Consider the following 26857-nt stretch of genomic DNA (forward strand, 5'->3'; position numbering starts at 1 on the left):
AAAAGTTCTGTGAATGTGTATTTAAAAGTTTACATGCAAGATCTTAAAAGGTCTAGTGTCACTGTGAGGTTACTAGGGGTTTTAAATACATTTTTTTTCAAGGTAGGATGTATTACTCCAGCCATGTTATCTTGTTCTGCTGGGAATATAAATGCATTTGTGACATTTGGAAGCCCTAATGCTGTTGGTGATGGCACAGAACTAGAGGTTCCCAGCTCTCATTGTTTTGCTTGAGCCCACAAAATCAGTCTAATTTCAAGATTATGGGAGGCTTTGGATGTGAGTGCCAAGATGCTGGCTATCTTGGAAGTATATCCTGTTTAGAAATACTCACCCATGGTTTCCTAGAGTCGTTCTTTACAAGAAGTGTTTGGGTTTTTTTTTTAAAAGCATTACTAGGTGTGTCAGCAGGACTGTCCCTTCAGAATTTAAGTGGTGCTGTTGTTTCTCTTTGCCCATCATTTTGTGCCTTTCATTAGTGCTCAGGATGGCAAGGTTCTGCCAGTGGGTTTCTGAGAACAGAATAACATGTTTCTAGTCAAACAGCTCAAATTGTTAACATTGGCATCTAAATAGTCCTCCTCAGGCTTGTAAGAGTAACTCACTGAGAGCAGCGGAATCAGTCTCTGAGTAACTGCTTCAGGTTGTTTTCAGACTGGAAGAGAGTATTTTGTAGGTTGAAAATTGGTTTTTTTGCATCCATGAGGCACACTGGGAGCATAATTCTTTTGATCTAACCTCTGTAGGTCTTCCCAGATTAAATGTCACAGCAAGGCCATTCCCTAATTGATTATAACATCAAAGCAGAGCTGCCTGGTGATAGGTAAAGAATAAGCTCAGGGAGATGAGTGGTTTGTGAGGATGCAAAGTTTTAACTCTGAAATGGGTGAGCTAAGAAGGGAGCTGGAAACCACCTAAGACAAACCAGGTGACCTTGAGCGTGGCCTGTGATGGCTTTGCCTCGTTCTCCATTATGAGAACTGACAAATAAAGTTGATGAAATCAGAGCAACAATAAGTAGAGCTGCCCTCCTGGGAGGGGAAAGAACCAAATTGCTGCTACTAAAGGGAACATTCCTGAGGAAATTAATTGCACATCACTCTTCTGCCTGAGTGACCCCTGAAATCCTCCTGCTGCATATGATGACTTCTGGGGAAATACAGCTGCTGAGATGATGTTGCTGGCAGGGACCACAGTCACCTGTGAGCGTGAGAAAGAGAGAAACAGTAGCTAGAGCGGTGATTCTTTGTCTTTTTTTTCTAACTGACAAAGGCCAGATTTGTTTCCCTGTCAAGGAACTGTCGCATGAGCTTGGAGCTTTCCACACACCTTCCCTGCTGGGAAGCAGGGAAATGAGACTTAAGGTGCATGGCACTGAACAGGAGAAGCCTGTGCCAGGCTGGGGACGGCTGAACTCGGCTGCGCTGCCAGCCAGATGTGAGGAATGCCGGTAATGCCGGAGCTTCCTCTTGGACAGGGATGAGGAGTGGATTCCTTCTTTCTGCTGAGAACAGGAAGGACGATGATGCTGAGTCTCTGTGTTTGGGCTGAGAAGCCCGTTGTGTAACCCTTTAGTTCCCAGTTCAGCTTCATGCTCCAGGTCCCCGCAGGGTGTGTTGGGTCCCTCCCAGGAGCGCAGAGAGCCCTGGGGATATTTTGTAGCAGCCGTGGCCAGGTGGAACAACAACGGTGTGTGCTTTTCCAGCTGTAGGGTTGAACTGCATCCCAAAGGGTGGGAAATTTTACCAGAGCAGCAGGAGTGTTTCAGAGGACGTTGAACTGCCAGACCGGGCCTGCACCAGGCTGAGCTCCGGCTGCAGCACCGAGAGGGAGTGGCTTCAGCTGTTGGAATAAAGAACAGGCCAGAGAAGTTAAAGGTTGAATGTCTTTGGAGGAGAAAAGCAAAACCTGCCTCCTGAGGTCGTCCAAGCGTGATAAATCCACACAGTCTCCTAAGAAAGATTTCTTACTTGGCTAAGGCAGCAGAAGTTGAGCTGGGGATCTCCAGAGCCTGGGAAATGTGAGCTGGTGTAGCTTGGAGTCAGTTCTGTGATGGACTCAAGCATGTTACAGATTGCTAGATCTGTCTTTGATATCCTGCAGAGGCTATTGTTAGGAACAGTGAACATACCCACTGCATGGGACTGAGGAGGGTTTGAAATCAAAAGGCTGCTTCTGATTCTTAGGTTGGTTTTCAGATCTTTTAACTGTCTCATCTAACCAGGCTGCAGCTTCTCGGTTGATAGCTCAGAAAGCTCAAATCAGTAGTGCTGGCATACTGGCATCAAGCTTAGCCAATCCTTTTAGCTCTGTATCCTGAATTGCAGAACAAAACTCATTGTTTTCTCATGAGAGATGGCACTTGAGGTCGTAAGGGCAGAACAAAAGAACCCATTCCTAACAGACCTCGGTTGAGCAGTTTTATCTGCAAAGTGTGGGGAAAAGTTATGAAAATAATTTTGGTCAGTAGTTGTTGCTGGACTTAGTATTTGTCTAAAGAATAGTCTCAAGAGGAAAGACCTGTGTGCACTTAGAATATATTTTCTGATAAAGGCTTTATGTTGAAACATTTTTAAAAACAAACATATAAAATTGAAAAAAAACTTCACGGAGTCTTTTGTGTGGGAAGACCTGTGCATGGGAGCTACCTGGGTCATCCCACACCTTGTCACTGGGTTTTTGCACCTTCTGCATGACTGTGATGGAGCCTCTGCCCTCTGTTTTCCAGGCAGAACCCAGATGTGCCACTGCAGTTACAACAGAGACCACCTCACCACCACAGCCCAACGTCTTCCTTGACATCCCTGGGATCTTTGACTTTGCTTCAGTCTCCACCACCGTCTAGGCTGTCCCCTTCCCAACATCAGCAACCTCTGACTCCAAGCCAGGCAGATCCTGGCATTCTGCCACGGACCCAGCAGCCTTTCTTGTCCAACCAAGTCCATCAGGGAGATCTGTACCGGCTCTGCCAGCCCTTCCTTGGCCCGCAGCAGCAGCAACAGGGCGACTCCTACTCCGTGATGCCCCGGGCTCAGCAGATCCCTTCCCCATATCAGCAGATGCAAGTAGATCCTTTTGCCATCGTTTCCAGGGCCCAGCAGATGGTGGAAATCCTGTCAGAAGAGAACCGGTCTCTACGGCAGGAGCTGGACGGGTGTTATGAGAAAGTAGCCCGGCTGCAAAAGGTGGGTGTTCTTGGTAGGAATTCAGGTACAGCCCATAATTGAATCACCTACTCTGCACTGTTACATTCCTTGCTTAACAAATTGATTGACTACTTCAGAACCTTTCACATGCAGATCGATTGGTTTGTATCCTGCCCCTTTGGGCATCAGCTTAACTTTGTCAGAAGATAGAATCAAAGCCTTCAGTTTTCTGCTAACAGTTTATTGACCATGCTCAAAACACGTCCTCATCACTGCTGAAGAGGTCGACTGCTTGGCTTGCTTGGTTAAATTAAGGCTTGTGCCCAGGATAGCAGCAGGTTTTGTCTTCCCTGAAAGATTTCAGAGGCTGCAGGAAGGGCCTGTTTGGACTAGCACCAGAGCACAGTCACTCGAGGAGGCACAGGGGACATCGCTACAGAACTGGTCGTCAGGACAGAGTGCGGTGCAAGTAGTGCTGCTATGGCTACATTAAAGACATTTGGACTGCAACACTGGGACTGAAACTTCTTTTGTCTCTGTCTCAGTGCCACACAACTTCCCTGAAAACTTAATGTCTTGATTTGGACCCAGCTATTTGCCACCTTTGGCTGTTTGAAACAAGCAGAGCATATGATGCTAAAACATTGAAAAGAAAATATCCCGGTGAGACCCATCATTCATGTGCATGTCTGGAGGTATTTTCATACCTCCTTGTAGAAATAACTTCTTGATGACCAGTGGTTTAAAACTGTGCAGCAGGTCAGCTTTGCTTTTGCTTTGCAGCTGTGGAAAGGCTGATGCTACTTCCAATTCAGGACTTTGTGGGCCTTGCTGTTCTCTTTGCACTGAGCAGTGTCCAGGGCCATAAAAATGTGTGACTGTTTAAAATGCCTGTTTGAGTTCAGGTTTGACCAGCGTGGCTTTCCACGCTCATTTTTTGCTATGGTGCCTCTTTTCAGGGACATGAGTTTGTTTTGTTGTATTTTTAGAGGGTTCCTGACGAGGAAATGCTTTAGAGAAGTGTTTGGCAGCTTCCTGATGGTGACAGAAGGATAAAAATGCACTTCCCTCCCTGTTGATCACTTGCTGTGGACAGTCCTAGTGGGATTTGCTGTAACATAAATCCACACTTCCATGGCAAACCATGCCTAGTGAGGACAGTTAGAAGTGAATCTCCTTCTGCTCTGGATGATCAGAGAAACTTTACACTGAAGGCTAGAAAGAAGGATAGAACATATTCTACTGCAGAGTTGCCCTCGCCCTGTTTATAATTTGCGTATTTAAAAGCACAATTAGGTTGTAGGAGTGTAGACACAGAAGATCATGAGATTTTATTGAGAATTTTGGACCATAACAACTATCTGCAGAGTTCATCAGAAATGAAGGGTCTGTCACAAGATTTTTTTGGCATAGTTTGATCTGCCTCTTATTTTTTTTTTTTATTTTTACTTACCTGATATTGCATTATAAATATAAATAAATAAATGCTTTTTGCCCAAACTAACTGTAGTGTCAAACTGCTCCAGTCTTGGAAAAAAATACAGATTACATTTGCACTTCTTCAGTTTGCTATATCCATGTTCCCATCACATTGGGGAAGCAGAGTGAGAGTCTGGAAGGAGGGTCCAGAACTTTGTTTCAGACATTGAAATTCTTTATACAGGTGGATCCAGACTGTCATTTTACTCAGTGTCTAAGTGTGTAGGTTTCTCTCAATAAAGAACACTTGAGAGAAAGTAATCTCTTGTCGGAGACTGAATGAGTATTGTCAGTGATAAAATAGTAAGTGATTGTTTTCATTTCCACTGCAGCTGGAAACAGAAATTCAGCAAGTTTCAGAGGCGTACAAAAACCTGGAGAAATCATCTTCCAAGCGGGATGCCCTGGAAAAGGCCATGAGAAACAAACTGGAAGGAGAAATTCGAAGGCTTCATGATTTCAACAGGGATCTAAGAGGTAAATGAAGTAAAACTTCTCTTCATCAGTGTTGGGATTTTTATTAGACTTACTTGGCAGGACAGTGTTTTGCTGCAGAATTCACTGTGTGTGTGACACAATGGAATATGATGGGATCCTCAGGACTGTTCAGTAGTTGGAGATCTGAAGCACTTGCTGGGAGAATGGAAAAAACAGGTTTTAGGAGAGTGCTGTAGTCTTTCATTTCCAGCCTGTTTCTCATTGACAAGAAGCATGTGATAAGCCAAATACCATAAACCAGATGCAAGCCTGGAATTCTCTCATGTCTTCTATCCTAGAGATAATTTGTACAATTTGTTCAGTTTACACAAATGGAAAGAGGTTTTGCTGACTGCCTAATCCCACACCAGGCGTGTTCACTTGATTTCCTGTCCAGTGACCCTTGTGCACTTCCATACAAACTGCAGACTGTCTGTTCTTCCTGCAGGTCTTGTCATTCCTTATCAGTGTAGGCATCTGGTTTTTTGGATCTCCCTTCCTTTTGCAGAGTGAGTTGTTATTAGTGTCTGGTTCTTGCTAAGAGGCTGAAGCAGCACAAAGGCTGGCAGGGGAGTGTGCTGTTGAGTGGTGTTTGACCTTAACGGGAGTAAAAGTTTAAGCATTAGTTCAAGAGGTGAAGGTGAAAAACATCCACAATTGCACAAACAGTCTTTTAAACTGAAGTTTAATTTTTTGTGGAAGCCTTCTGATCGTCCTGCATGTCGCTGCCCCGTGCCTCTTGCTAAGAGCCTGCTCCCAGAAATTACTTTGCATCCATGCAGTAAAGCCATGCAGTGCCCAGTGCCCTGGAGAAGGACAGTACACAAATGCCTGCAATAATTAATCTTACTCAGAGTAAAACACAGCATACACATTTCATTCTAATTTTCATGGACTGATACATATTTCTAGCATCTTGAAGCAGCAGAGCTGTTAAGCTGTCCTTAGCATTTCTCACTATTCCCTCAAGTCAGGTAATTGGACAACAGTGATTTAATCTTCTGTTAAGTTTTAGTGGATAATTATAAGAGAATCTTTTAATTGTGTGGTGAGATTTGTGTGGAAGAAATAAAGGTATAAATTGAAAAACCAAACTTCTTCTGTGTTATAATTGTTTAAAGTAATTTCTTTGGAACTTTAACCTGTTTTGTCTCATTGAGCGCATTTCTTCAAGGGCATAATTAGAAACATTTCAAAAGTGAGTGCCAGCTTCTGAAGGGCTTTTCACTTTAGACTCTGTAGAATTAGGAGATCCATTCCCCCAGCTTGTGTTAGAAATGCCCTGAGCAGATGTAACTTAATGCTTGAAAGTTTTCAGTTACTTAGTTTGCCTTTATTGCACATTTTCGCAGAGCGGATGGAGACGGCCAACAAGCAGCTTGCGGAGAAGGAGTTCGAGGGCTCTGAAGACAATCGGAAAACCATCTCTCAGCTCTTTGCACAAAGTGAGTTACACAATCACAGTGGGTCAGGGGAAAGCTCCAGCCATCCAGGGGCGGAGGGCAGTGCAGCAGGTTAATTATCAGGACAGAAATGGGCTCAGTGACAATCCAAAACTGGCACTGGAGAAAGGAGGAGGGATTCAAGGATTCCTTTTCTGTCAGTACCTAAAGTCCATCTGAGGGGATTTATTAGAGATTTCGGAGCAAAGGTAGTTTGCAGTTAAACTGTAAATTTAATGTTTAACCCATAATTTACAGGATATTTTATTCACCTGTTTTATTCCTTGAAAGCTTTGGAATTAAACCTTCCCAGGATGACAGGAGTCCTGGCGTGAGTTAAGGCCAGTGGGACTGGAGCCTGCTAGGTCTCCTGACTCTTTTCCTCTTTTATTTGCCCCTGCCCTATCCTGTTCAGCAAAAATAAAGAGGATGAAAACTCCTGCAGTCTGCTGGGCTGGATGAAGGTCAGGAATTCTGTCCACAGCAGTGGATTTATCACAAGGCAAACCAAAATGACGGATGTGAAATGCTGCTTTTCCTTTGTACTGAAATGTCTTGAGGCTGATGGTGATGAGCCAACTTTTCTCTCATCCCATGGTGTACTCCACCCTCCTGACAAGGCTCACTTTTCTCCAATTGTTACATGAAAAGGTAGCACAATAAAATTGCAAAATAGAGTTTTTCTGTAGTGCAACACACACTGCTGCTACTCTGACAAATGCTGGTATTCCTGTCTTGTATCATCTTGAGCTTATTCCTTGTAGCTTACGTTGCAAACAAATGGCTGTCAGGGGGTGAATTCCAAACTCCTGGTGCCAGTGGAAAGTCTGTGGGTTTAGTCTCCCCTTCAGACTGGTTTGGGTGGACGCTGAGGTTCATAAGTGCATCCAAAGAGGTGGGAAGGTCAAAGCTGTGAGGCCTCCCATTCCATTTCTCCTTTTGGAGGAACATGGAAGCCACAGTGCTGCATTTCATCAGTCCCAGCATTTCCAGGAGTGCTGTAGGCACTTGTCGAGTGAAGCAGTTCTCATTTGGGGAAAATTCTGCACCAAAACTCCAAAAGGCTCTCTGCAAGCACTCAGAGATTAACAAACAGCCTGCTGGCACTGACTGATACCTGCTGGCATAATGCCACCCTGCCTCATTGCAGCTCAGTCTCTGCAGCACATTTTAATGTGCTCACACTGTCAGCAGCTCACTCCTTGGGGGAGGAGAAATGCTGGGCAAAGATGGATTAAAAAACAGACAGGTGACGTTAGCCTTTGTCCTTGTGTCTTGTGCCATGGGCTGGCTCTGAGCTGCAGTCAGGGTTTGCTCTGCAGAGTTCTGGCTGCTGTTGGTGGACAGGTTTGTTTTGCAACCTGCGTGTGGGCTGCGCTGATTCCCCAGCAGAAGGGAATCTGTAGCTTCTCCACGTTGCTAAAGCTTTGCTCCTGGCTTTTTGCTGGCAGAAGAAAGGGAGTAATTGTGGTCCTGTAAATATAGTTATGCACATGCTTGCACAAACGGGCCCATGCACTCCATATGCAGTCTGTCCTAACACCCAGCACCTAGTTCCTGTTTTTCAGGCCTTCCACTCCTTGTCCTCATTCCTTTGTCGTGGGATATTGGTTTCTGGAATGCAGTTTCTCTGGTGTCATCAGTGCTGGGTGTAGATCACTCCAAGGAGTATTCTGTGGTTCTGTATCCAGCAAGTGGGTTAATATTATCGTTGTTGCTGCTTGGCTTGAGCTGGGAATGACAACATATACAGAGGACATCAACTCTGCCTTGTGGCTTTGCCTTACACCCCTGTGTGATAAGTTCTCCAGTCCACGATTATTTTTATCCTATTTGTTTTTTTATGAAACCAGTTGCCCTGTTCCTGAAACAGCATTGCTGCTTCAATGTGATTCAGCTCTTTCTGGAGAGCAGCAGAAAAGGATGAGCTGCTGTGCTTGGGGTGGCTTTAAAGCATCAGAGGTGAACTCTCAGTGCTGGGCAAAACTGCAGGTCTGCTTTGAGCAGTGAGCAAACAGATGTGTGTGCCTCAGTTCTGGCCCAGGGTGTCATTTTTAAGGGGAACACTCTGGAGTTCTCCTTGGTCACTTGTTTTCTGACTCCTCTGCTGGTACTGCCAGCAAAGTGGGACAGCTGGGGGTTCCTCTGAAAAGGGACAGTTGCCCTGGGCAGAGCAGCCTTCCTGTTTGTGAGGTCAGTGTGGAAAAAAAAAAGGAGCCCAAGTTTTTCAGGCACAGAAGTCTGCCATCTCTCTCCCCAGCCTGAGATATTACAATTACTCAGTTTGTTTTCCACCACTGAAAGCTCAGATGTGAAGAGGTGCCAAGTTTCACTAACCATCTGCATAATCACAGCAAATTACCTCACTGACTAACTGTACTAAGTGATGCACCTTCTATTCCTTCTTACTACCATTGTGGCACATTGTTACTTGAAGGTAACCCTGTTTTTCAGGGTTATTAAGTCTTCCTCTTCCTTGAAAGCCATGTCCTTTTTTTCTGTCCTTAGCCCTAGATTTGCATTCTCTCCTGTGAGAAGTTCCAGTACAATCTCTCCTTCACCTCTGGAGTGAAAATAACTCCTGAAAGCTAGGCAGAGGCAAGTGCTGTCCACTGATAACTCTCCCTTTGCTTTCACAGACAAGGAAACGCAGCGGGAAAAGGAGAAACTGGAAATAGAACTGGCTGCTGCACGTTCCACCAACGAGGACCAACGCAGACACATCGAGATCCGAGACCAGGCCTTGAACAACGCCCAGGCCAAGGTGGTGAAACTGGAGGAGGAGGTAAGGATGAGGGGAGCTTGGGTTCCAGTAAAAGTGACTGTGGGAATGAGTTTGTCTTGTGGAAGTTTTAAGGAAATCTGCTTTCTTCAAAGCTGTTTGTATCTGCTTAGCTTTGTGTTGACTAGCTAAACCACTGAACTGGGCACAGATAAGCCATAAATCTGTATTTCCTTGGAAGGGCTTTTGTCTAAGCAGCCATATTTTGTTTTCTTTTTGTTTCAACTTGTAAAAGTGGGCTGGAAGTGAGATCTCAGCCCTGGCAACCTCCTGAACTTGGCAGGAATTCAGATTTGGATGGACTTTCAAATAATATGAGATGAATGCAGCTTGTCCCCTTGCCAGGTGTGGGGACAGTGCTGATCTCTGTATGTGCCCAGCATTTGTAATAAGCTGGGCACGACCTTAGTTGTTCTCTCTACCTTTCCTCCCAAGAGGGGATAATGCATTTTAGCTGCTTAGCTGGGCAGCTTTCACAGCAGTTGCTTTTGTAGCTTTGGCCCTGCCACTCACGGCTCTCACCTCATTGCCCTTCTGCGTCACAGCGTCCGTCCTCTTTCCTCCTGCCTCCTTCTTTCCTCCCAGAGGCCCCATTTCCCACTCCCAGCCTCTACTTCCTTTACTCCTACTCTTCCTCCTTGGAGAGTCTCAGGAGGAAATGTCATGGCCAAGCTCACTTCCTCACTGCAGATCTGTTCTCCCTTTCTGCCATCTCCCTGCCTATCCGCACTCAGCGTCACCCTCAGCTGAGCACAGTTCCTGTGTGCACCTGAACTTTGCTGCTTTCAGAGACGTTCCCCAAACCCTCCCCTTGTCTGCTTCTACTTTTCTCTCCGTTCAGGATCCCATTGTGTGCCAAGAGAGGAGGAATGATCAAAGAGAAAGGGAATATCCTCCTCTCCCAGGTACAGATGTAGCTGCTTTCTTAATTTTAGCCTGTTCTTCTCTGACTCTGTATTTGCTTCAGTAGCCCTTCCCTCTTGTGTCTCTTTCCCTGCTATCCTTAATTTTCACCCCTTCCTTTGATCTCTTCACCTTCATGGAAGCCTTTCCTCAGTGTCTCTCCTCCTGGATCTGCTCTGCTCATCCAGGATGATGTTGTAGGGTTACCTGCTGTCATAACCTTACTAGCCTGGCATGGCTGACTTGCACTTTGGTTACCCAGTGGACAGGGAGCATTAGGTTATAGGGTAATTTATTTACACGTGACGTGATTCTCTTTGGCTCTGAGACTATTCTGTCATTGATTCTGCAATGTATTGGAGCTCTTTGGCTTTCATTCAAATTTCAGCACCTTATTACACTAAAAGTCTGATGTGTCACCAACTCCAAGTGCACGGGACATCCTTGTGGCTTCCCCTGCTTGGAGTCAGCGTGTGTGGAAGGTGCTGTGATCAGCAGGCCAGCACTTGCCTGGCCTGAACCTCAGTGCAGGCACTAATTTTGGCTCCCTCACAGGAAAGCTAAAGCGAAATATTGCTGCCTAAGTAGATTGGTGAAGTAGGAAAGTGACTCTGGGCTAGGCGGCATGAGAGCTTAAAAAACACATGTACACTAAGACAGAGTGAAATGCCCTGCATGAGGGCTCGAGGTCATTTGCATCCAACCTTTGCTCGAATCCCAGGGTGTGCAGGAAGTGCCACCCTTCCTGTTGCAGATAAATATGGAAGCATCTCAGTGAGGGAGCAGGAATTAACTCTCCTTTTTCCTAAAGCTGAGAGGGAGAAACAAGAAACAAAGGTTAAAGAGTCGCTTTTGCAGGTTCCTCAAATCATTTTTTAATGAAATACTTAGGATTATAAAGCATTTGTTGCCTCATTAGTGTTAAATTGTGGAAAGTTCTCAAATCCCCAAGCTGTTTGGTAACCCCTCAAAGGGCAGCCAAACAAGCTGTTCAGAGCTCAGGGCACTATTTAGAGGGGACTGGAAACGTTGTTCTGAGTTGAGTGGCATTCAGTGACCAGGATATATCGATTATTTCTTTTATTCCTGCCATCTGAGTGACTACTTCATCTGAATGACTTGTAATCGTCCCTGTAACTAGTCCTGCTGAAGAGGGTGGAGTTTCTTACGCTCAAATTTGGCAGCTACTCTGGCTCAGGGCCTGAGGGGGGTGTGCACATTTCAGCTCTTGCATCCTGTAATGTAAGTTTTCAGCTTTTTTGGTTTTCCCTTTCCGTTCTGACTTCCTATTAAGCAGAGTGACCCTGCCTTGTATGCACCAGATTCTTCATAAAAAGAATATTTCCGTTCTAAGGAGAGCTGTAAGCCTTATGTCACCATAACAATTTAAATGTTGCATTGGAATTGCAACTTCAGATTCTTTTAAAAATCTTTTGCTTGAATGGCCAGTTTGGACAAAACCACCCATCTGTAAAAATGTAGATACTTGTCCACTCCTGTGGTGCTTTGAGGGTTTTTATATATATTTTAACATCCAACTTAGAGCAAAAGGAGAGATAAAGGGATGCTAAATGTGATGGAGAAAGGAATGATCTTGGAGATGCTGAAGTGTGGTGTGAAGTTGGAAGCAAAAGTAGACATTCACAGAACACTTTCCCTGTTTGTAGGGGTGAAATGACTCTTCAAATTTAGAACAAGCTGCCACTAAAGTTTTTGAAAGTGTGGAGTTTATTTCTGCAAGGTGCAAAAAAGGGTGATTGATCATAAATATTTAAAGCAAATTTAAATATGTCTGAAAACAGAACTGCTATGTATGTATGTTTTGTATATAATATTAAAGGTACCCAGTTTTTAACCCCCTATTTTCACTTCTGCATTTTCATTCTTCCCTTTAGTAGATATTCCACAGTTTTGCTCTGGGCCAGAGGCAGAGTAGCTGTGCTTGCAGAAAGGACCATTCTGACCCACCTGAGACTGAGTAAATGCTCATTATTGCATTACTGGGCTTGTAATATTGCCGGAAGGAGTTTGATGCCAAAGACTTTATCTAACCACAACTGCCAGGTGCAGAGGGTACAATTGCAACTGGTTTTTTTTTCAAAAAAAAAAAAAGGAATTTCCAGAGCTTTTCTTGAACTTGGTCATTTCTGCTTACCCTGGTTAAATTGATACCATGGAAGAGCAAACTTCAATTCAAAGAAAGTTTGTGGGTTTTGTTGCAGTAGTGTAGATTGTACTCCTTTGCTCCACCACTTTACAAACCACTCTTTTACTGAGTGCCTTGAGACAACTTTGAAAAATAGTGACTACCACCAGGAAGATAAAAATATCTACTCTTTGCCATCCTCTTTTACACAACTTGCAGTGGAAAGAGGAGACTGATGCCCTCTCATATGGCTGGAAATTGGGGGCTGACAGAGAGAACAAGTTTGAATGAAGTATCTTTTCTAAAAATGCTGGTATTTATAAGGTCCTTCAGCCATCAGAATTTAACACAAACAGATATCAGGGCTGAGATACTGTATTCAGGAGAGAAATAACCTACTATTTCTGATAACACCGAGGGTTCTGTCTACAGGGAAATGTGAAAATGCATTTCCCGATGACATCTATTGTACTTCATATGCTTTGTCTGAGATACTTTCAGAACAGAGCTCTGGCACAAGAGGAGACCCACAGGAGAGCTGTGTGCTCGAAGGCTTGTCTGGGTTTTTTTTTTCCAGTCACTTCTTGGTCTATAAAAAAAATATTCCTGGTCTCCACAGCTTTGTCTCACATAAATGCTTAGACTCTTGAGAGCTACAAAATACTCCTTTCAGGACAGAACTGCTTCTAAAGGGGACACTTTTCAGATGGCTTGTCATTGCTGGGTGGGCAGAGGAGAGAAAACTCCCTCTCTTCCCTGGGACTGAGATGTGTGTGTCCAATGACCTACATTCTTGTAACAGAACAGAACTGGCTTTTTACTGCTCTGTCACTGCCTCACATACTCTGCCAGGTAGTGATTTTCCAGAGGTGGCTTTGAGAGCTGGAACTTATTTTAGCACCAACAAACGGAGCGACGCCGTTGTGACACTGCCATGCAACAAACGCTATTCCCTTAGCAAGAGGGCAGGTGTTACAGCATGAGCTCTTGCTGTGGCCAGTGGTGTCTTGTTGGGCCTGAATTCAAACAAACCAAGGCTTCAAAGGCATCCTAGAGGAATATATTCCAACTGCACAGGGAGAGGTGGTTTAAACGTGCTCGCTGTCTCATTTTTTTTTTTAATACATTTCTGCCATAGCAGGCAAATTTTTGTGGGGAAACACATTTTCAGCTGTGCCTGAATGCATTCAGCTTTAGGATAAATCCAGGATGTAATGAAAACACCCTGAATATATTAAACAAAGGACTTTGAAGACATCAGAAATAGTGGGTGGGAGATGAGCAGATGCTGACGGATGTTGGCTGGAACAGGAGCTGTCCAAGATGAAGAAGGTAATGGCTGGATTTGACAAACTGCCTGGAGAGTTCTGAGTCATAGATGGCTATGCAGGAAGTTTTCTCTTCTTCCCCAGAAAAAAAAATCTTTGCTGAGTAATGTACCTGGAAGCAACAATCTCTGCAAAAAGAAGATCCTTCCTTCCCCCTCACCTGCTGTGTCCAGGACTGCATTTGTGATATTCCCTTCATCACTTTGCACTTTATGTACTGGACTTCTGCAGAGCCCAAGCCACTCCTGGTCCTCTTTCTTTTCCTTGTCCTCGGTCCTGTTGCAGAATTTACATAAGCTTTGTAGTAAATGGAAGCTGGAGAGTGACTGCCCTTGTTTACATTGGTTTAGTTAGAAAATCTTGTTGATGAAATTAGAACCTGACCTCTGATGCTTGGTTAGGACATTTTCCAAAGCAGTCAGGAATTGGCCTGGAGAAGATAAGGATATTAATAAAGTTGTGCTCTGTGCTGTAGGAAACGTGCTTGCAGACATGCACTGAGGTTATTGGAGATCTTACATCTTCAATAGCTGTTATAATAAAGATATCCTCATGAGCAAAATGCTCTGCATTTTCAGAGCACCCTTCTAGGCAAAGCAGTTGTATACATTATGTGAACATGAGTTTGCTTCCTAGTTAAATGTTGTACCATCAAAAGAAAAAATTACTGTCTTGTCAAATTCATTTAAAATTACAGACTGAAGGGTGTGACTGCATCTTTGTAAAGCTTCAGGAATGAACTCTTATCTAGAGCTCGTGTTCACTGCAAGGCCTGATGCAGAGGAGAGAATTCAGCGTCCTTTGATGCCATCTCTGCTGCGGTAGATGATGCTGTGGCCCTTGGCACTGAGCTAAGGTTCTGTGATGGAAGAGAGAGGGTTGGGAATCCATGGCAGATGACCAAGAACAAGCCTCAGCATGCTGCCTTTTTTCCTTCCTCCCAACTTACTTATGTCTTCAGCACCCTGGCAATACTCAGGAAATTGTTTCCAATTCCTGTCTTAGGAAAACAAGATCATGCTCTCAATTTCTGGTAATGAAATCCCTCTGTGCTTGGGAGAATCATTCCTGATCCTGGGGAAGGGACTCGAACACAAGTGCTGTGAGGAGAGGCTGAGGGAGCTGGGGGGGCTCAGCCTGGAGAAGAGGAGGCTCAGGGGAGACCTCAGCACTCTCTGCAGCTCCTGACAGGAGGGGGAGCCAGGTGGGGTCGGTCTCTGCTCCCAGGAACCAGCAGTAGGACAAGAGGGCTCGGTCTTGAACTCTGCCAGTGGAGGTTTAGGTTGGATATCAGGAAGAAATTCTTTACAGAGAGGGTAATCAGCCATTGGAATGGGCTGCCCAGGGAGGGGGTGGATACTCCTGGAGGTGTTTAAGGACAGACTGGATGTGGCATCAGCGCCATGGGCTGGGAACCACGGCGGGGTTGGATCAAGGGTTGGGCTTGATGATCTCAGAGATCCTTTCCAACCCAGCTGATTCTGTGATTCTTTACTTTGAGAGGACAGGTGAAGTCATAAGGATTAAGAAATAAAAAAATATAAAAATTATGTTTCAGTTCTGCCACTCCTGGAGAGTCCTGGTCCACAGAAGGGTAAATTGTTCTCACGAACCACTTGCAGAGTGGCAGAGCTGGAAATGAAAGATGCCAGAATATGCAGTGAGTTGACTGAGTGCAAGGAGTGCATGAAATGAAACAATCTTGCAGATAAAGGATAATTCTGACAAAAGACATTAGGAAAGCTGAGTTGTCTGGAGCACATCCATGCCTTTAAAGCTTATGGAACATCTGGATTCCAAAAAGCTGAAAATTACTTAAGGAATTCCTGACTTAATTCTGGTTTTTAAGTTGTTAAAAAAATACACACACGAGCCCCAAATATTCTAACGTTCCTAATTCTTCCTGATGCTGGAAGATGAGGTTGTACCTTATGCAGGGGGAGAAAACGTTGCCTTTCTGCAAAGCCACTGAACAAGCTGTGCCTGTAGGTTGGGTCCGGTGCCCAAGTCAGGCATGTGCAGGCAGGGCAGGAAGTTGGGCAAGAGCTTGTGTTGCAACTTTTCACCTGCAGGTTTGGCTGATGGGAGCACTTTCAAAGTGAATGTTTCAGTGGAATTTCTGTGTCCTGGTTCTGTTTTCTGGCTGGTCTCTTGGTGTTCTTTGAATGCAGGCCAAAGTGTTTATCCACACATACCCATACTCAGGTTTGGTCATTCTGAAACCAGTAAAATGCTGTCAGTGGCTGCTTTTGCAGGGAGGATTTTGCCTGTGTGTTAAAAAACGTTTCAGAAATTTAAATGCTTTGCAGTAGGTAATAAGAGACCAAATGTGCATCAACTGCATCCTTAACTTTTTGTATCCAGAAGAGAGGGGGAGGACAGCTGATTTGCAAGGTATTATTGCTCAGCTTGGTGCATGGTATTTCACTGCTAGTGAGTTTATCAGGTTGTTCCTTACTCTTGTCCAGGTCAAAATCCAGGATACTGAGTGCTCTCCATTTCTAAGTTCTGCTGCTAACCCCATAGTTTATCTCTCTTGGTCACTTTGAGCTGCTGTTAATTTAAGTGTAATGTTGCTTTTCCCTCCCATCCCAAATGAGCTTGAAATCTTGAGCAATCGAATAAAAATACCTTTCTGCTGTACAGGCACTGGTGAGAAGTCCTTTGGCTGGATTGCTCACTGTTTATTGCAGCTTTTATTGTAAAATACTTGTTTGGGGAAAATCCTCTAAGGCAGCAACATTCACGCTGTGAGATTGGATGCCTGCTGACTTTGTGAAGAGAAGAAAAGGATACCATGTCTGGGATTAATAGTGTTTGGAGATTTTTCTCTCTCCACTATTCACATTGCAATCTCTGCATTGCCTCGAGGAACAGGAGTGAGAAAAAGGGGGAAAATTTTTGAAGAAACCCATGATAAGACCTTTTTGGAACAAAGGTGCAATGTCAGGATGGCTCGTGTTGTTCAGATCAAAGTATCCTGTGTCTGCTGAAACTCAGAGCTGATTCTTAGGGACCATTATCAGAACGGGACCAACAAGCAGTGATACTTTCCCAGAATATTTTCCACTTCCAAGAAGGGCTTCTTGAGCCAAAAGTGGTATCTTTTGTCTTTAATATCCCTCAGTGGACTTTTCTTCCACGAAGCTGTAGGGGCAGCTCTTTGAACTCACAGAAGGGAGTCTGTGTTTTGCATTCTCTAGACTTCAGCTCTGACTGTTGGGAAACGTTGCCTTCTTCCTTCTGGTTTTGTATTTCAGGGTTTATGACAATCACAGCTACAAAAGCAGTACCCCAGATTTGCTGCAGAAGGCCAGCTGATTGCAATTGTTAGTCTTTTCCTTAATAGAAAGTAATGTCCATAGGTGTGCAGTGTTCCCTGTAAATAGAGCTGGGCCCTGGGTGTGTTTTTATTCCTTTGTTTGGTTTATTAATATTTTACTTTGGTTGTTTTCTGCCTTAACTGTGTATTAACCTTGCTAAGACTGTTACTGGGGGGCTCAGCATGATAGTATTTGTTGCTTATTATGAGACAGGGTAGCAGCTTGGTTTGCAGGATGAATGATGGAGGAGGAGGGAAGGGCAGGGGCAAGAACAGAGCAGGACTTCTCAGGTCACTCTGGGCCAAGATTATTCCAGGCTGCTGGAATAAACCAGGTTGCAGTATGGGGAGAGCACAGGACAAGGCTGGTGTGTGCTTTCATCCTATTATTTTATTATTATGGGACTGGAATAGGATCCTACAAGTTTTGAATCAGTTTCTGCTTAATCTTGTAAAAACACTGGCAGCAATTTTTGGTGTTGCACTGAAAGTGTTCCCCCATTGTGGGCCAGCTCTAAACACTGTCTTTGCTGCAGTTCCCATGGAAACATATGCCAATACACTCAAACAATATTATGAACCCAGGTGCCCTTTCCAGTCTGTTGCTGCTCTCAGATGTTTGCAACAGGTATTTTCCTCAGTTTCCTTGCTGTTACTGTGGGGTTGCTGAGGACGAAAAGGACAAATACACCCATCAGGAAAGCTGAGATGGGACAGACCTGTAAAACCCTGAGGGCTGAGTCTGGAGCAGGAGTCTGAGACTCACTGACAGCAGTCAGAGAATCACAGAGTCATGGAATGGGTTTGGATTGGAAGGGATCTTAAAGACCATCTTATTCTACCCACCCCTGCCATGGGCAGGGACACCTTCCACTAGCCCAGGTTGCTCCAAGCCCCATCCAACCTGGCCTTGGACACTTCCAGGGATGGGGCAGCCACAGCTTCTCTGGGCAACCTGTGCCAGGGCCTCCCCACCCTCACAGGGAAGAATTTCTTCCCAATATCCCAACTAACCCTGCCCTCTGTCAATGTGAAGTTATTCCCTTTTGTCCTATCACTCCAGGCCCTTGTAAATAGTCTCTTTCCACCTCTCTTGCAGCTCCCTTCAGGTGCTGCAGGTCATCAGGACATCCTGCTGGCTGCTGTGCAAAGCCAGGAGTTCACTCGCTCGTTCTCATTCTTCGATTTACGTTGCATTTTCTTCCTTTATTTCAGCTTAAAAAGAAGCAGGTCTATGTAGAGAAGGTGGAAAAGATGCAGCAGGCCCTGGTTCAGCTGCAGGCAGCGTGTGAGAAGCGGGAACAGCTGGAACACAGGCTGAGGACCCGGCTGGAGAGGGAACTGGAGTCCCTCCGGATGCAGCAGGTACCCCTGTTCTGCTGGGCTGTGCTGGGTTTGTTGGAGGATTGCACACCACACCCTACACCCCACAGAAGAGAAGGGCAGTGGGGGTTTTGGCATCTTGTATTATTAAGAGTTTTTTCTTTTGCTAGCTAGAGTCATGGATTTGCTGACTGTTGTATTGTTATGACCTGATTTTATACTATTTTAATCAGAAAATGTAGGTAAGCAACAATAGGGGATCCATCCTGTGCCAGGGTGCAGACACAGCCATATAGTGTAGATGCTGTTTTATCTTGAAGTATCCTGGTTATACTTGCTTTGAAATTATTTTTAGTATCTTGTTCTCACTTTGGGATTTTATATAAAATTCATTAACAACTGGTCTGAAGAGAGGCCCTTCAAAAAACTTTTGCATTTAAAAAAACCCACTAAACCAGCAATCTCAATTCTATAAATGCAGTTGATGGAAATGTAGACTATATTCTTGTGAGTGTAATGTGAGCCTTTTTCAGTAGAAAGAATGAATTAGAAGTAGATTGTACAGGGTGTTATGGATTGGATGTGAAGTTTTACTTCAACCTATGTCAAACACAGGTGAACTGTCAGGTGTGTAAATTTTACTGGAAACAGGATGCAGGCCTGTGGTCTAAATTACAATTATTTTCAGGTTATTTTTATCCCCCAACTTTCACCTCTGCATACAAATGGATGTTTAAATCTTACTTGGGTTTTTTTGTATTGGTTTTAGTAGGAGTTACAGTAATTTGATAAACTTTTCTGTGTTACTTTTGGAAGATTAAGTACCCTAAACAACTTTTTACATTGAGCCTGAGTAAACACAAAAAACTGCTTCCTTGTCATGGTTAAAAATTCTAAGCTGGGCATAAAACAGCTTGTCCACCCAACTTCTTTTCTTTTAAAATTTTTTTTTTCATTTTTTTTAAGTCAAATATCCTGCTAATCCCAGATTATCCACTGAACTATTAGCTCAGCAAATCTCCACTCTTGTTTTGAAAGGGAACATTGCCCGTCTTCCAAATATTGCTTTAGGACTGAATTATTTTAATCCCCAGCTACTTAATCCCCAGGTATACACTGATAATATTAATTTAATAACCAAATCCTTTAAAAATATTTTGGATGCATTTTTTTTTCAAAGGGGTGATAGCTCTTGTATGCTGGTTCGTGTTTTGCTAAACGCTGTTGGAGGTAGCTCGATGTTACTTCAGGCATCACGGATGGGCTGTACACATCACCCCTGAGCAGCATAATGGAGCTCTGAGATGCATATTTTGGGCTTTGCACATGGGAAAAAAGCCTTAGGAGTGTTTTCCACCTCGGCCATTTTCTTGTTAGTCTGCCCAACGTTGCCCAGACCGCTGCATTCCACTCGGGGGCTTCTTGTGTCGAAGCAGTGCCGCTCTGGGGCAGCCTCTGTCCCTCCAACACAAAGCAGACCAACCAACCCTGACTCTTACAGATGCATCCTGAGACTTCTATTTTTAGTTTTGTTTGGTTTTTTTCTCTTGGGAATCAGCGTCAGGGCACCTCTCAGGCTGCCAACGTCTCCGAGTACAACGCCACGGCGCTCATGGAACTCCTGCGTGAGAAGGAAGAAAGGATCCTGGCTCTGGAAGCTGACATGACCAAGTGGGAGCAGAAATACCTGGAGGAAAGTGTGATGAGACAGTTTGCTTTGGATGCAGCTGCAACTGTGGCTGCTCAGAGGTAAATGAGACTTTTCATAGTACTGGGATTTGTTTTTCTTTTTCCAGTTGAATGTCATATTTCCCACCAGGGAATGTTGTCATACCACCCTCCCATGATCACTTTGTGTTCTGAATCCTCAGACTTCTTCATGTCAGTGGAGCTTGGCTGCTTTTCCTGGGAGCTGTGCAATTGCCAGCAATTAGAAACGTTTTTCCAGAGGAAGATTCCTCCACGTGCAGGAGCCATTTTCCACACTAGAATTGTTCTGAGCCATTCCTAGAAGCTGTTGATTCAAAAATAGGTGTATGAGAAAGGGTTTGTTTTTTTGGTGGTTTTTTTTTATTTTTAAAGCAGGAATCAGTCCTTTCTGAAGTCATGTGAGATGGGGTGAGCTTGGTGATTCACATCATTCACCCTGAATGGCTTCCTTGTTCTCCAGAATGTTTTTGCAAATCACTTTGTGGTATTGTCCTCAGCATGGTTAGTAACCAGAACCATCTACCAGGAAATTCTGCTCAAAACATTCTGCTGTGTGTGGAGAGCACTGCTTGTGGGGGTGGGAAGGGTGTCTGAAATTTGGTTACAAGCTCACATTCCAAGGCAGCTGTACAGAAACACTTATTATGGCTGTAAATAGGCCTGAGTGCTTCAGCTGGTTGGTAAACAAGAGCTGTACTGGAGTGCAGTTCCTTAGCGTTAGGTATTGCTTACATATCATTTCATTGCTCTCTAGTTTATGGTTCTTGATGGCAGATTTTATTGTAGATTGTTTCATGAGCCAGATCCAGATAGGGCTGTTATCACTCCTGGCTTTCCAGCTTGTGAGATCCTACTGGAATTACAGGGGTAAAGTTGCAGAGCTGCTGTGTTAGCGTTTAAAGACTTATCTTATCTTGCTCCAGAAGCAAGCTGTTATTTCAGCATATTGATGCTTCTGGTGCACTGTTTTCTGCCTCCCTGGAGATTCCCTAAAGGCTTTGGCTGCTGCTTGCCCTTGGAGGCCGTGTTATATTTTCAGCATGGGCTGATAAGTAGGGGCCTGGTCTGTTGTTTATCGAGGAATGAGAGGGGATGTGTTGCTGGTCAGCTTTTGTTAAATGAACAAAAATGCTGTCCAGTGAGGGAAGAGCCAGCCTCTGCTTTTCCATTTCCATCGAGCTGCTGGGAGGGCTTCCACTAATCTCGGTGGCAACCTCATCTACACTGTGTACAGATTTCTTTCCCTTTTCTTTCCTAGTGGGAACTAGCATCCCTTAGGAAGCTGAGGTTGCAGGAAGGATGCTTTAGAGCACAGGCAGGAATCTGGGTCACTTTGGGTTTATTTGGTAAATGACCTCATGCCTTTCACATTCACAGGTAGAATAAAATACTCCTTATGTTTTGGTTAGTGGACTGAACAGCTATCACAGTGTTAACATCAGGCACTGTACAGAATGAGTCTGAAACTGTTTTCAGCCCATTTCAAGTGCTTTGGACCATGCTGCTTAGGACTGCTTAAGAAACTTCCCTGCCTTGTTCCTGTTGATACTCACATTCCCTGCATGATCCTGTTGGAAGGGGAAGGGAAAAAGCTTTATATCTGCAGTGAAGTTTGTGCTATTTCAATTGAAGGTGTTCCATATCCTTCCCTTTCCCCCTGTCCTTGGATTTGCCTCATTGATCACTTCACAGTAGTGCAGTTAATCTACATTAGATTATGGACTGGCCTGAGATGGACAGGACATTCTTGTAATGACTTGCATGTTTTTACCATCTAATCTTCATTAGGATGCTAATGAAGTTGGGAGCTGGATTTTTGGGAGACACTGAACCAGCTGAAACTCATCAAAAGTGGATGTTCTTGTTTGTTACTTTTGAGCAATAATTCTGTGCTGCCAGGAAGGAAGCAGCAAACATGGCAGGCCCTTGATGTGCTGTACTGCTCGTTCTCAGGGACACGACGGTGATCAGCCACTCGCCCAACCCCAGCTATGACACCTCACTGGAAGCTCGCATCCAGAAGGAGGAGGAGGAGATTCTGCTCGCCAACAGGAGATGTCTTGACATGGAGGGAAGGTAAAGTGCAGTTTGGCCCTACCTGGCTTCCTTGGGACAGGGATTTTACGTTAATTGTTTGGATAGACCCCTCAGAACCTCAGCAATTCTTGTATCTTCACCGACAGCAATGGTGTGGGATGACAGACACTCATCTGGGCAAGGAAGTACCTACATAGCAATCCAAAATCTGTCTTGATACCGAGGGCTAATGCAAAAAAGTCTTGTCTTAGATTTTTTTGCATCTATCTTGTTCTGTTTCTCTCTTCAGGGCATCTTCATCAGACCCTAGGCTCCACCACCTCTTGACAGTCTCACAGAACTGCTTTCCCTGGGGTTAGGTCCAGTGCAGGCTCCCCAGAATGTGTAAGTGCTCTTCTTTCTGTTGGTCTCATGTCCTGGCCATAACTCTCAGCTTTGTCTCAAAGCTACTTCCAGGGCTGTTTAGAGCAGCTTCCAGGAGCTTCCACCTCTGGGTGGGTGGGTGTCTCAGTGCATTCTCTTGTGCATAATTTGCTCTGTGGGCCAGTGAGCAGCCAGTGGCCAGGGCGACAATCTCACTGTCAGCCTCTCTCCATCTCCCCAAATGCCTAAGAAGGTCCCAGTCACAGCCATGGGAACACTGAGGCCTCAGTCCAAGGAGACAGGAGACTCATAAATTGTTCATTTTCCTTCCCCCAAAGGATTAAGACTCTGCACGCTCAGATCATCGAGAAGGATGCCATGATCAAAGTCCTGCAGCAGCGCTCGCGGAAGGAGCCCGGCAAGACGGAGCAGCTGAGCTCCATGAGACCCGCCAAGTCACTCATGTCCATCTCCAACGCTGGCTCGGGCTTGCTGTCCCACTCCTCAACGCTGAGCAGCACTCCCATCCTGGAGGAGAAGAGGGAGGACAAGAGCTGGAAAGGCAGCCTGGGTAATTTTTAAGTACCAGTGGCAATTCAGGTCGCTGCTTAGAGGGGAGGAGGAGGAGGAGCAGAGGAAGCTGTGTTAGACAAGACAGACCAGCTGGCCTGGCATGTGGTAAAACTGACTACAGGCAAGGTGGGACACTTTTGGAATAGCTGCTTGTTTTAATCACTTTTGGGAAACAGTGACTTCTGATGTCCAGGCTCTCTCATTAAAATAAGTGATCTTTATTCCAAATTCGGTACCTGACATAAGGGATGTTTGGGATACAGTTTTCAAAATTCTTCTCAAGCCCTTGTTTTTGGTTGGGTGTTACAGCTGGCTGGAGGTGTAAAGTCTCCTTGAATAGGAGCAGAGATGCTGATGAGGATTTCTGTTGTGCCTGCACTAACGTGACTCCTATCTGGAATGGCTCAACAGCATTGCTCTGAGAAATGGAGATGGAACAAAGCAAATCCTAGATGATTTTTCTTTTCAGGGAGGAATTTAGGCCCCAAGGTTTCCCTCTGAGAGTAAAAGACCCTGAAATGTGAATGAGACCCTGTTGCAGGTGATTTCAGTGTGCAGATTTACCCTGCCAAAGGTGGGTCAGTGCCTGGAGCCGGGTAACTCTTAGTGCCCACCTTCAAGCAGCAACATGAGGGTACTGCTGTTCCTCAGGTACTTCAGCACCCAGTGGTGACAGGTGCTATGGAAAGGCAAATTAGTGCTGTCTCCTGAAGCATGGAGCACTTTTGAGATTCTAGAGCAAGTACTGCAGAGGGGCACAGGAACTGATGCCAGCTAGTTTTCTGTGTGATTGTGACATTTCCTTCCCTTTTTCCATGAAGGTGTTCTGCTGGGAACAGAATATCGCTCCGAATCCATTCCCTCCACCCCCTCTCCTGTCCTTCCTTCCACACCTCTGCTGTCAGCCCACTCAAAAACAGGCAGCAGAGACTGCAGCACCCAGACAGACCGGGGGAGTGAACAGAGCAAAGCTGCACCTTCCCCTGCAGCTCCTACCCCAGGACGGCTCCCCAGCACCAGCTTGACCTACAGTGCAGAGAAAACAGGTAACAGGGCTCAGCTGCTGTCCCAGAGGGGCCCCTGCTGCCCACTCACCATCAGTTCTGCTCCGTGGGGCAGGCCCTGATGGCCCTTTTGCAATTCAGGCAAACTGGGGCTGGTTTTTGTGAGGACAGGTGGGGTTTGGAGGCAAACACGGCAGCGTTCTGAGAGGTCTCAAATGCTCTGAAGGCAAGAAAGCTTTAAGAGTGGTAGCATAAGCATGGACACACTGGTTAGAGAGGTACAGTGAGATTTGAGAATCTGCCTGTGGTACCTGTGTACCTCACAGGGAGAGGCAAACCCCAGGGCAGTCTCTGAGTCAGTGCTGACTCTGAAGTAAATGTGAGCAGCATGTGGGGTTTAACAGCATGTGAAAGTGGGCTGTTGAAACTGGCCATTGCATGCAGTGGGGTTTCAAAGCCACTCAGAAAATGGGAGAAAGAAGGGAAGGGAACTATCCTGATGAATCTGTCTTAGTTCACTGTCCTGGTCGCAGGACCAGCTTCAGCCTTGGCACAAGCTGATCCAGTTGACAGTGACTGTCACAGAAGCTGAATTTGCTTCCCACAGAGCTCCGAGCTGGCAAGAGCTGCTCATTTTCCAGCCCACCCTGCCAAATCAATGCAGACTACACAACCTTGCCTCTTCTCCTTACAGACACATTCCAATGATGTTGTCCTTTGTGGAAGAGTGCATTTGGCTGGGCTGCTGTGCATCCTGCCCATGCTCTGCTATTTAATGGGTGTCGAGGGAGATGGGGACAGGTTTGGTGGTGGAAGTCTGTGCTGATACATTGGTTTCAATGCAGTCACTCCAGTTTTTGTGTGGATCTGTGTATCAGTGGGAGGTACCCGAAGGGAATTTGAGAAAATATCTTTATTTATCTGGCTACACACACAGAGAATTGAATTTTTAAAAATGAAATAAGTTGTTAGCTATCTTTGGCCAATAATAGAAGAGGACTTTTAGAATGTTAATGTCATATTTCTAACCTCACTGAAATTACAACTTTCTTGTTATAATTGTCTTGTCTGTCTCTTGTTTTTCCTCATCATGTAGATGGGCCACTCTTCCATTCCAGCACTCTTGAAAGAAAAGCCCCTGTTCAGACCATGGGGCAGGACCTTCCAGATGGAGAGATGGTAGAATACCTCATCTGAAAGCCTGTACCAGGATCTGAGCTGGATAACAGTAGCAAGAAATTTTAAAAGACATTTTTATTGGGAAAAAAATGTAGTACCTGAGTAATAAAAGAACAGTCATCTGTTTGCTCTTGTATATTATGTCTCACAAGTATGGACAGGTTAATTTATAATTTGTTCTAAATTATAAAAATCCCATAACACTTTTTCTTTGAAAGTTTCCCCCCTTTATTTTTTAAATACCGGATCTGATAATATCTGGAGGAAAAAACCCTAGAAGTTAGGTGCACTACATCTGATACTTCATTTCAGTATTTTTAAAGCCTCTTAAACTAAAGGACCTGCTCTCACAGGTGTTGGTTACATGTCCAGCTTAAATGCAGTAAGGTGAGCTTAATGGCCTTATAATGGTTAGAACCAGGGACTTTGTTGTGAGCATCATATTTTAGAACACAGGTGTTCTGAGAAGCTTTTGTAAATCTGGGCTGTGATCAAGGGAGATTTCCCTTTCACTTCCTGTTTCCTCTCAGTGTAAGAACTCAGAATAGGTATTTCATATTCATAGGCTGAAAAGATTTCCATTTTCAGCGTGGTAACTTTTTTTTTATACTTTCCAAATTTCTCCCTTTATTATTTCTTTATTAAAAAAAAGAATTACTCCGGTGATTAATGTCGCATTTCACATTTTTAGTTTCTTTTGCAAGATTTGCCACACTTTTCTACTTAAGTACTTTTTCAGTAATTTATACAGTGGATAGTAAATAATATATTGCATTCGTGTTTTATATAAATTAAAAAAGGAGAGTTTACAGGCCCGCTCCTGATCTGTTAGATCAGATTTCTGTCATTGTAATTCCATTGGCGTTAGTGGAACTACTCCAAATTTACCAGAGTGCAAGAAGAAGAAGTGGGAAGACCTGTTGCATTTCATTATTAGCAACTTAATCTGCTCCATCTGTGGAGATGTTTCTCTGGAGCAGATTTTTCTATTTTTCAAATGCCCATCTCACTTTGTACGTCCCTCCTGTTTGGAGAGACTGGATTCTTTGTCATATAGCAAAGCCTCAGAGGTAGAGCTTTAAAGAGAAACTCCATGCAGAGGTTCAGATGGAAGATTCTTTCCTTCCAAGATGCTTTTTTAGTTCATCTAACTGGAGAGAGTGGCTTCAAGTCCCAGAGGCATCACAGAAGAAAGTTACACATTTAAGTCATGGGGTTCACCTTCAGATTTTTGGGAACTAGCACAGCAGTGCTCTGGTTACAGATACCATAAGGAGATATTAAGACCAATAGGAGTACATAAATATTTTTTTTGTTACTGTCTTTGCATTTTATTAAAACACTTCAATATTAATTTCTATTAAAAACCTATTCTTTTTGTACTTGAATGTTAAAATATTTCATCAGCCAGTGGTCACACGAGGGGAGCCTGGCTGGTTTCAGCTTTCTGTGCAGCATTAGAGTAGCCAGATTTTCCTTTCTGATCATTTCACCTCAGAAATAAGGAAATCCAGCAATTAATAATCAGTTAGTGAATGTCTTGAATTCTTCCTCATTGACATTACTGCTGTGATGCTCAATCGAAATGGCCTTATCAGATCAGCAGATGCCACACGAGTTTCACAGTGGAGGGTTGGGAGGGG

At 44.5% G+C, this 26857-nt stretch overlaps 1 protein-coding gene across 2 annotated transcripts in view; it reads left to right on the top strand.

Moving 5' to 3' along the window:
• The window catches only part of AMOT (angiomotin), a 56356-nt gene extending 30524 nt beyond the window's left edge, over positions 1-25832 (top strand). For both annotated transcript variants that reach the window (XM_050310548.1, XM_050310547.1), the window contains exons 4-13: positions 2729-3185; positions 4958-5102; positions 6455-6547; positions 9184-9329; positions 18241-18390; positions 19907-20097; positions 22012-22134; positions 22797-23029; positions 23853-24077; positions 25132-25832. In XM_050310548.1, coding sequence (XP_050166505.1) covers positions 2729-3185; positions 4958-5102; positions 6455-6547; positions 9184-9329; positions 18241-18390; positions 19907-20097; positions 22012-22134; positions 22797-23029; positions 23853-24077; positions 25132-25232 — 1864 coding nt within the window. In that variant the 3' untranslated portion in view covers positions 25233-25832. The remainder of the gene's footprint in view (positions 1-2728; positions 3186-4957; positions 5103-6454; positions 6548-9183; positions 9330-18240; positions 18391-19906; positions 20098-22011; positions 22135-22796; positions 23030-23852; positions 24078-25131) is intronic.
• The last annotated feature ends 1025 nt before the right edge of the window (positions 25833-26857 follow it).

The sequence above is a fragment of the Myiozetetes cayanensis genome, unplaced genomic scaffold (assembly GCF_022539395.1).
Source record: "Myiozetetes cayanensis isolate MyiCay16 unplaced genomic scaffold, myiCay2020 scf15, whole genome shotgun sequence".
In the NCBI taxonomy this organism is placed as follows: Eukaryota; Metazoa; Chordata; class Aves; order Passeriformes; family Tyrannidae; genus Myiozetetes; species Myiozetetes cayanensis.